We start from the raw sequence: 10,526 nt of genomic DNA, 5'->3' as shown, positions 1-10,526 counted from the left end.
CTCAATACTTATGGGCTAGGTTAAGAGGGCTGGGGGTTACGGCCATTTTTAGACTGTATTGATCTCCTTCAGAAGAAAAGGTCCATATGAAGATATTCAAAACTGACCAAATTTTAAAACTAAAATATATAAAATTTTCTTTGCCAGATAATAATTGACAGCTTAAGATATTACATCTGATAAATCAAGTTATATCTGATGGTTAATTTGTTGACCCTACTCCCGCCTCCTCAAAGTTGACAACAGACAGACAGACAAACAGACAGATAGACAGTACAAAAACAATAAACCCCCGGGATCTTTCGACCCAGATGCATAAAGGGAGTTGGAAGGTGCAGATCATCTTTCCAACCTAGATACGAAATAAGGTTTAAAAATTTGCTCTCGAAGTTGTCCTGGTGCGAGTTATCAAAACTCTTCAAAGCAACTCTCCTGTAGAAGAGGTAGAAAAGGTACATTTTCCTTAGCGACAATCTCCACAATGATGGCAGAGGAAGAAACCGAGAAGTTTTACCTTCAAAGTAATCTTTTAGTGATTTTTTAATTTATACCATACAATTTTTCCTTCTTTTTGTTTTTATTCTAGCTACTTTTATCACAAATGAATCTTCAATCATGATCACAAATGATTAACACAACAATACAATCACAAATTCGAACAACATTAAAAAGATGGAACTTATTCACTAGATTCAAGAAAAAAAATACTGATTTTCAGATGAAAAAAAATGCTTATTGTATATGGGAAAGAATTTTTAGAAAGCTTCAAAGAAAAGTATGCCTACACGTATTTCAGCTCGAATTTCCTTAGTTGGAATAATCTACTGTGAATCAATTTCCTCTGCTCTTACTTGTTGTTTTTCTCCACCTAAACATTTTACTCGATGTAATTACATGTCAGCAAAAGTGATTTACTCACTGGGGGTTTAGATTAACTGACTCATGAACACTTCACTTAAATAAAGAATAAATGGCTGATCAATTAGACAGAATTTTCTGTTGTTAAAATGATAGGTAACCAATGGATGGTTAATGTAGCAAAGCAATAACTCTAACTCAGTGCATTTACTATGAAAAATCCAGGGAATTCTGAATGTCAATATATCAGTACAAATCACCAAATGACATCTAAATTTGAAGTGAATAAAAACCTTGAGAACAAACTTTTAATTCTTCCATATTATGGTTTAAATTTTTGGGTAAAATGTAGCCATAATCTCAGAAAGGGTTAGGATGGTTAATTTAATTGTTATTTTCAATGCTACATCACATATTTTTTACCAAATCATTTCGGGGTGATTCTGCAATTTTTTTTTTCTGCTGCTACATTGATGGGTGGCACAATGGCACATAAATATGGGAAGCATGTTGCTATCTGTGCTGAGGGTCTGTTCTGAGTAATAAATTATTATCTTACTAGAAGAAGAAATATGAAAATATCCCAAGTTATTCAAGATACCGAAATTCAGGTGTTTGTATCAATGGCACACTCATAGTAAAATCTGTTGTTTTTTTTAAAGTTGAAATGGACGTCCTCAGTATCACATTATCTGGCTATTTCTGAATTTATTTTTTTTTTTGATTCACAGAGGAACAGATCGTTGTAGACTCTGATGAGGAGTACCAGTATGAAGAGGTCCCCATAGATGAAATATTTATTGGGACAGGTAAGATAAATGAACTAAGAGGTCCCCATTGATGAAATATTTATTGGTACAGGTAAGAGGAATGAACTAAGAGGTCCCCATTGATGAAAAATTTATTGGGACAGGTAAGATGAATGAACTAGGAGGTCCCCATTGATGAAATTTTTATTGGTACAGGTAAGATGAATGAACTAAGAGGTGCCCATTGATGAAATATTTATTGGGACAGGTAAGATAAATGAACTAGGAGGTCCCCATTGATGAAATATTTATTGGGACTGGTAAGACTGAATATAATCAACAGTTCTCCTGCTGTATTTGGTCATATATCGCAGGGATATTTTATTAAAAAGAATAAATCTGTAATGACAGTAATGTGCTAGTAATTGAAGAATATATATGATATGGTATAAATTTGTAACACTGAATTTTATAAAATGTATATTTTTTCAATGAAAGTGCTAATTGAAGAAATTGCTTTGCTGTAGAAGGAGAAGAGGACCTTGATGTCGCCGTGAGGACCATCAGAGAAGCAGAGGAGGATGCCTTGGCAACGGTAAGTTACCATGACGACAGGGAGACACAAAATTTGTTGATCATTGACGGATTTATTCCAAAATATTTAGTTTTTGTATGGTATATATTATGATTTAAAGCATGCTGTGAAAATATGACAGAGAAAATAATGCATGAATAGACTTCCTTCCTTTGATGTAGAATTTAGAATTGCATGCCTTTTATATTGTTCCTTTTAGACTCGCACAGTGATCAGTTTTAGGTCAGATGAGGTTAGTTTCTCACTTCAAGTTTGCTAGTCCTGATTTAGTCACAACTTTCTTGTTTTCTGTCACATGTAATCTAAGTCTTTTTTTTCTAGGCTATATATTCAAGAAGGAAAATTGCAAATTATGCTTACATGTAATTCTACTCTGCACTGCTTAATACAACACTGTATTCAAAATACATGTATATTTTAAATATTTCCAAAAATATTCAAAGCATTGAAGATGTTTTCAAATTCTTATGAGCTTTGCATCATTTATAGTTACAATATATGATGATTCGGTTAAATGCATAATAAAAAATCAGCTTTGATTTTTAAAGAAAAAACTTTATTGCTTAAATTATTCTCTATAGCATTGTCAATTTGCTAATTTTGTGCAAATTAAGCTTTTTGGGAAAGTGTTTATTTGTCCTTTATCAGGTATTTATTTATTGCTACAGTCCAGAAATTCATTTTTGCACTTTCTTACTTATCAGTTTGGTCATGAAGTATTCTCAACTCTCACTTATAAAAGTATTATTTTTAATTTGTTTTTAATGGTCATAATTTTGCATCTCTCTTTCACTGTTTTAGGCTGCTATTTTTATTTTTTATAAATTATTTTGTAGTCTCAAAAAGAGCCTAAGGCCTCCGTGACCCAGCGACCCGAGGTTGTGGATGATTTCGTGCGTAATTTCCTCGTACGAATGAATATGGACAAGACTTTGGAATGTTTTCAAACAGAATGGTAAATGAATATACAATGTCAGAAATTAAAAATTTACTAATAAGTTATACCGTATGCAGTTTATTTTCATTGTTTTCATGGGGAAATAAATCCACCAAAATACCTCTTTATGATTAAGTCTGAAAATGCATAATGAATTAAAGAGACAGAAACCAGTGACAAATGAAGAAGTGCATGAAACCGTTTTTTTTTTTTTTGTAAAAAAATATTGCAATTTAACATGAATTCTACAAAATATCTGCAGTTTAGTTACATAAGTACATGTATTTTTCATTAGATTCCTATTTTTTGTATGACTTATTATTCTGATTTTAATTAATGTGTTAATTAGGTATGAGCTGCAGCAGAGAGGACTTCTCCATGAGGAGGACATTGGGGTCGTGCTGGACATCTACAGCAGGAACCAGGATCTGGACAACGACGTCAAGTTCCTCAAACAGGAGGTCAACAAATATAAAGAGGCCGCCATGTAAGTCAATAACAGGAGGTCAACAAATATAAAGAGGCCGCCATGTAAGTCAATAACAGGAGGTCAACAAATATAAAGAGGCCGCCATGTAAGTCAATAACAGGAGGTCAACAAATACAAAGAGGCCGCCATGTAAGTCAATAACAGGTGGTCAACAAATATAAAGAGGCCGCCATGTAAGTCAATAACAGGAGGTCAACAAATACAAAGAGGCCGCCATGTAAGTCAATAACAGGAGGTCAACAAATACAAAGAGGCCGCCATGTAAGTCAATAACAGGAGGTCAACAAATATAAAGAGGCCGCCATGTAAGTCAATAACAGGAGGTAAACAAATATAAAGAGGCCGCCATGTAAGTCAATAACAGGAGGTCAACAAATATAAAGAGGCTGCCATGTAAGTCAATAACAGGGGGTCAACAAATACAAAGAGGCCGCCATGTAAGTCAATAACAGGAGGTCAACAAATATAAAGAGGCTGCCATGTAAGTCAATAACAGGGGGTCAACAAATACAAAGAGGCCGCCATGTAAGTCAATAACAGGAGGTCAACAAATATAAAGAGGCTGCCATGTAAGTCAATAACAGGGGGTCAACAAATACAAAGAGGCCGCCATGTAAGTCAATAACAGGAGGTCAACAAATATAAAGAGGCTGCCATGTAAGTCAATAACAGGAGGTCAACAAATATAAAGAGGCTGCCATGTAAGTCACGGGGGGTTACACCAAACAGCACACATTAAACAGAGGCGGCCATGTAAGTCACAGGGGTTAAGCACAAGGCCAGGTTAAATGTATAATCAATATCAAGATGACACATTCATGCTGATATTATTGATTTGCATGTATTTATGTGTTTATATTTTGCAGGAGAGCAAAGGAGACATATGTTAAACTAAGGAAGGAGAGAGATTACCATAGAATGCACCATAAACGAGTTGTGCAGGAAAAAAATAAACTCATCAATGACATCAAGAGGTAACGAACAGAAAAAATGTCTCTAAGTCACTGACGTAATATTTAGACCTTTATCATATTTAGGGATCACCATCTTTCACTCACATTTTCTTTCCTAGACTAAAGCGACATTATGCCCAGTATGAACCGACTCTGCAGCAGCTGAAGAAGAAGTATGAGGTGGCGATGAAGGAGAAGATGTTGTCCAAGTTAGAGAAGGACCGTGCGGTCGGGCAGGTGGCAGGACTTCAGAGTACACTCAAAAGCATGGAGTCCTTCAAGGGGACACCACCTGGTGGCTACCAAGCAGGTGCTTCATCAGTTAGAAACAGAAGCAGAGTCAAAAATCAAAATTCTGAACTAAATGTTTTGCAATCAATCATTTACATATGTTCTTGGAGTGTTACAATATGGTCATACTTTGGCAAATTCTTGTATTAAAAAAATTTATTAGAAAGTAAGAGAATGATCTTGCTCCGCATCACCCAATGACATAGAGTTTTTGAGTAAGGGGGTTTCAGCTTGTTTTTTTTTTGTTTGTCAAATTTTTTTGGGCTCCCCCTCCCCAGAAAGTAGAAAAGTATTACTATTGGGCTGGTCACTGACTTATGCTTTACATATTACATAACTGTTACAGCTACTCAGTCAGGTAAGCGGAGGAACTGGGAGGTTGATGAGCAGGGAATGGGCCCCACCCAGAGGACACTGTCTATGGAGAGGATGAAGGCTATGTCAGGGGACATGAGGGACGTCCCAGAAAACTACAAGCGACACCCGAATGTAAGTCAAGGCCCACCAATTCATTCTCCAATCACATGAAAATTGTTAAAAAGAACTTTTCTAGATATTACTTGAATTTTCTTTACATTATAATTTGCCTTGTTTTTCAGGATTCAGAATTCCCCAAAGACACAGGAATTAATCCGATCCTGGCTCAGATCAAGGGACCCACGGGCCACTTAGCCAGAAGTGGAGGATTCAGGTTGTCCAACACATTCCAGGCTCACTCCCATCCTGTCAGCAGGTACACTCAGTTGGTGGTATAGCTTAAAGTGAAAAAACATATAGAAAATACTGAATTTGAAACAACATTTTTACTATCTTAGTGTTTTAATATGTAAATCGAGGACTGTTTTGTTTGTCTAAAGTGTTTGTTTTTTCATGATTGAATATTTTATTGAGCACTGTGCTTAAATGATTTCAGTGTTGTACTACATCCCCGGAAGCAGATTTTGGCCACCACGAGTGATGACCATACCTGGAAGATGTGGGCGGTGCCTAGTGGTGACATCATCATGACAGGTGAAGGTCACACAGACTGGGTGTCGGACTGCGACTTCCATCCCTCGTAAGTATACCTGCAGTATTTTATTTTAAATTAACAATATTGTGTAAATATTGATTAGGTAATTTAACTAAACTTGACTTTAATGGAGATATCACAAAACAAGAAGTGTTGGTTAGTCAGTGCCAGTGGTACTTTTTAAAAAATCTTTAAGTTGGATTTAGATTTCAAATCTGATGTGAATAAGCCTGAAGCCACAATGTTGAGATCCTTTTTATTCAATAATTACCGGTAAAACTCTGAAGAATTCTGAAGGATGCTAATTAAATATAAGCATTATTATCTTATTTTGGTTTTTTATAGTATTTATACTGTATATATGTATTCATATAAGGACCCTCTAAAGGTACTGTCAGAGTTGTTATGGTTTTTTTGTAGTGGTTCCAAATTAGTGACTTCCAGTGGTGACACAACAGTGAAAATATGGGACTTTTCTAAGGCTGAGTGTGTACACACATTTACAGACCACACACATGCAGGTAAGAGAAAAAGTCACAGAGCACATACAAGTATTTAAATAAAAGCAAAAAAATATTAATGGGTTAAAAAACCACACACATGCAAGTAAGAGAAAAGCACACAGGGCACACACCAACACACAGTCCACAAACATGCAAGTTAAGAAGAAAAAGTGAAGACCATAAACATGCAGGTATTTTTCTGCCAATCTAGACTAATTACATGCATTAAAAAATTGTATAGCAATTATGATACATTTGCAAATTTTTCATATAACATTATCATTGCAAGTTTTACCTGGAACCAATGTACCTGTAGATACTGAGACCGTTAGTGTATTTTGTCTGTTTTAGTGTGGGTTGTACCTGATATTTAGACAGTTAGTGAACAGGTATTGTGTATTCTGTCTATTTCAGTATGGGGTTGTACCTGGCACAGCTGCGGTGACTTTGTGGCCTCCTGCTCTATGGACAATACCTGTAAACTGTGGGATCTGAACAGTCTCCGCTGTCGCTTCACGATGCGGGGCCACGCAGACAGTGTTAACAGTATCGAGTTCCTGCCGTATTCCAACACGCTCCTATCCTGCTCCGCAGACAAAACTCTCTCACTCTGGGATGCCCGCACGGTAAGTAAACATGTAGAGTAAGAAAAAAAGAAAGAAACACAACAATTAAGTTTCAGAAATATACAGCTGATATTTCAAAAAAATATGAATATATGTTTTTATTTTAACCTCAGTATCTCAAAGTTTTTTTTACATTTCCTCTGAGTTTGAGGTAATGAGGTTTGACTGTATATTTTTCCATTTATGTATTTGCTTTACACTATCATATCTTATTTCAGGGACTCTGTGCACAAACATTTTATGGCCACATGCACTCTGTCAACAATGCAACATTTAGTCTTAAGGTAAGGATCGAGATTTCATAAAATTCCATCATGTTGTTCTTTTTATTTCCATTTCCAAATGCCACCTTTATTGTCATAACAGATTAATATAAATTTTTCCGGATCTTTGTAGGGTGATACTGTGGTGTCCTGTGATTCCTATGGTACTGTCAAACTGTGGGATGTTAGGACAGTGGCTCCTATGGTCAGTTTTGATGTGGGACCACATCCCGCCAATCGAGTGGCCTTTGACCCAACTGGAGCGGTGGTGGCTATTGCCAGTAATGATGCCACAATAAAGATGTACGAGGTTTCCAATGGCAGGGTAAGCTAAATGATAATCACAAAGTAAGGATATAGCTGAAAAATTGAACACCCTGAAGGAATGCATGGAAGAATATGTATCGTTTTTTTTTGTAAGGCCTAAAATAAAAATTTATTTGTTTGCAGTTGCCTACCGACCCAGTGGAAATGTACCCAACTAAAACTTTTTTTAGCCATTTTGTAAAAAATTTTTTTTTTTATTTTTCAGAATAGTGAAACTGTTTCATTTTCAATTTTTGACTTTTGTTTTTATCAACCAGTGGTTTATAAGAATAATGGAGCTTATTCATGTTTAGTAGGCCTATGAAAAACTCCATTATTTGTCATCTAACAAAAATCTTTAACTTTTTTTTTTTAAAAATAAAAAAAATGCCTACCTACCTACCCAGTCTAAAAATTATAGGTCGGCAACTGCAAACAAAGATTTTTTTAAAGCCTGGCCTAAGTTACTAATTACAATGATATCTGAGGAGAAATAGGGCAGAAGTTGTAAAAATACTAAAACAATGTTACTACTTATATTATGAGCAGATGGCTAAAGGATTTGTTATTTTATAATGTAGAGGAATGTATTTCAGCTTGTCTTCTCCTATTAATTATCATTGATTACTCATTACAGCTGGGTACCTTGGTGGGACATGAGGTTATCTATTACAGCTGGGTACCTTAGTGGGACACGAGGACGCCGTACAGTGTCTGATGTTTGACAAGTCCGGGGAATTCATGGTCTCCGGAGGAAGTGACAACACCGTCCGCATCTGGTCCTAACGGCTTACTCCAGATCAGCAATGTCAAATCCAGAGGATTCTATGTCACTGACATTCTAGTAGAGCAAAAGTGGTGTGGAGATAATGACATAGTTTGTGGATCTGCATTGGATGTTACTGTGATATTTATGATTGTATGGTGTCCAAGTTTATTTGATATGTTGAAGATTATATTTTGATTTTGATTTTTTAAACTTTTTATAAAACTGTAGATTACTTAATTAATATTCATTACTTTTTCGTCATTGTAATGTAAATTGCTTGTTGTAATAAATGTCTTCACATGATAATGTTACATTAAACTCCAAGATTTGTAAGAGTTGCCTCTCTTTTTTAAATTGAATCAGATATCATTCATGTCTTGTATTTACACACTTTAACTCCTCAAGCTCTGAACAAATTCAAAGACCAAGAAAAATTATATCAGATTTCTGTATGATATCCAAGATTGTTGCCTTAATAAACAAAATGAAAACCCAAAGGGGAAATGTAATGAAATCTCAGTGTGTTGTTATTCTCACATGAAGGTAAACAGAATGTAACAGAGTGATAAGTATATTATGATATGGTTTCCCTTTATAGAAATACTATTGTTGAAGAGGGATTTAAGCAAGTCTTAAAGTTAGCTTTTTGTCTGTTTCATATGCGATTGTTTTCTTACAAATCTAATAAAGAAAGATTTTGATGACAACTTTTTATTGTCAGCTTCCCAAATTCATGAAGCAACATTCCATCATTCTCTGCCTGTTGTGTTTATATCCTACACATCAAAGCAAGGTAGAGTATGTCTACCCACAAACAATTTCCAAGTCTACATAGGCTACTGGCAAATAAGTTGAAGATGCTAAAATATCAGCATCAGTTTAAAGGCAACATTTTGCAAACTTTGTGATTGAAATAATGACTTTGTTTGAAAATGCCATGTGATCGAATATTGATTGGCGTTCTTCAACAAATTTTTGGAAAATTATTTTCACATTCAGCTGTTCATGGATATCCTCCTTTACCCCTTGTTGATAAGAGGCCCAGGACAGTTTTGACCAGTGGTTGGGACCCGTCCACAAGGAGTATTTTCTCCTACGCTGCTTCTGATCATATATCTGATGATTTCATTTTGTGCTGCTCTTGATTTATGGTGTTTAAAATTGGACTTATATTCTCTCATTGGACTGAGCATGATTTAATATCAAACTGTTTATTATTTTATTTTTATTTTTTACTTAAGCAATACAATTTTATGTGTAACAGCTCTGCGCGTCGTTGTAGATATTGGTTGTGACTCGGTGCTTGTGAGATTGATTTAGGTTGTGAGTTGGATGTGAGTAGGCTTTATCTCGGCTGAGATTTAACCTAGCAATATATATGAATATAGTCTGGTGAAGGCTTCTCGACCATAGTAACACGTTGCAAGAAACAATAAAAAAAATTATCCTTAAACATATTCCGTGAGTGCCGGGTCGCTCTCTTTAGACACATCGCTTTCATTAGTACATTATAAAGTTATATATTAATGACTCTCCTTACCATTTTGTCAGGGATCCATATTTTCAGGGAAGGTGGGTCGTATTCATCACTTTACTGTATAAACTTGAAATAAAAAAATATTGAATAAAAAGAAAGAAAGAAAGAAAGAAAAAGTAAAAGGGATCCCACCCCCTATAGTAGGATGGATCCGCACAGGTAATTTTTTAAGTAAAAAGAAAGAAAAAGTAGAGGGATACCTGGGGATATCAATCGTAAACTATGTGACATAAATTGTATGTTTTGCAAACAAAATTGCTTTATCAGTTGTATTTTTGCATTTTTTGCCGTATTTTTGTATTAAATGATTTAATGGCCTTATTGGATATACCAATTTATTTGTTTATTTATTACTCAATTATTTTAGAAGAAAGCTTAGTAAATTTATTAAATTGATCACATCTTCAATTCAATATATCGAAGCAACGAATCATTTGCAGCGAAGTTTGAAACAAAAGTTTCAAGTAATAATCTCACCATGTACATTGCTAAGCATACTTGTACCAATTGAAGTGGCGCATGTAATTATACTGATGATCGCAAAAAATTTATTCGATACTTGCAACAGTTTTATCACTGCGTACAATAATTAGTGGAATTTCAAAGAGAGAGAGAGAGAGAGAGAGAGAGAGAGAGA

General features: G+C 35.1%; 1 protein-coding gene across 8 annotated transcripts; it reads left to right on the top strand.

Moving 5' to 3' along the window:
- Nucleotides 1–441: 441 nt before the first annotated feature.
- LOC134276014 (sperm-associated antigen 16 protein-like) lies at nt 442–8,687 on the top strand. 8 transcript variants are annotated; one of them, XM_062758297.1, is made up of 18 exons: nt 444–521; nt 1,590–1,636; nt 1,845–1,875; nt 2,135–2,202; nt 2,402–2,434; nt 3,039–3,157; nt 3,489–3,600; nt 3,821–3,846; nt 4,496–4,603; nt 4,702–4,892; nt 5,220–5,362; nt 5,473–5,606; nt 5,787–5,930; nt 6,306–6,406; nt 6,803–7,014; nt 7,233–7,298; nt 7,411–7,602; nt 8,259–8,687. In XM_062758297.1, exons 1-18 carry the CDS (start codon nt 482–484, stop codon nt 8,367–8,369), a joined length of 1,878 nt encoding a protein of 625 aa, XP_062614281.1. In that variant the 5' UTR covers nt 444–481; the 3' UTR covers nt 8,370–8,687. The 8 variants fall into 8 exon arrangements, with proteins under 8 accessions (XP_062614277.1, XP_062614281.1, XP_062614280.1 ...); XM_062758296.1 differs by lacking the exon at nt 3,821–3,846 and adding an exon at nt 8,221–8,244 and having other exon boundaries at nt 3,489–3,626; nt 8,283–8,687; XM_062758295.1 differs by lacking the exons at nt 1,845–1,875; nt 3,821–3,846 and adding an exon at nt 1,897–1,927 and having other exon boundaries at nt 3,489–3,626.
- Nucleotides 8,688–10,526: the final 1,839 nt, after the last annotated feature.

The sequence above is a fragment of the Saccostrea cucullata genome, unplaced genomic scaffold, assembly GCF_032062105.1.
Source record: "Saccostrea cucullata isolate Sc308-1 unplaced genomic scaffold, CSIRO_AGI_Scuc_v1 ctg113, whole genome shotgun sequence".
Classification (NCBI taxonomy): Eukaryota; Metazoa; Mollusca; class Bivalvia; order Ostreida; family Ostreidae; genus Saccostrea; species Saccostrea cuccullata.
The sequence above is the reverse complement of the archived record's forward strand: the minus strand, read 5'-3'. Positions and strand labels throughout refer to the sequence as shown.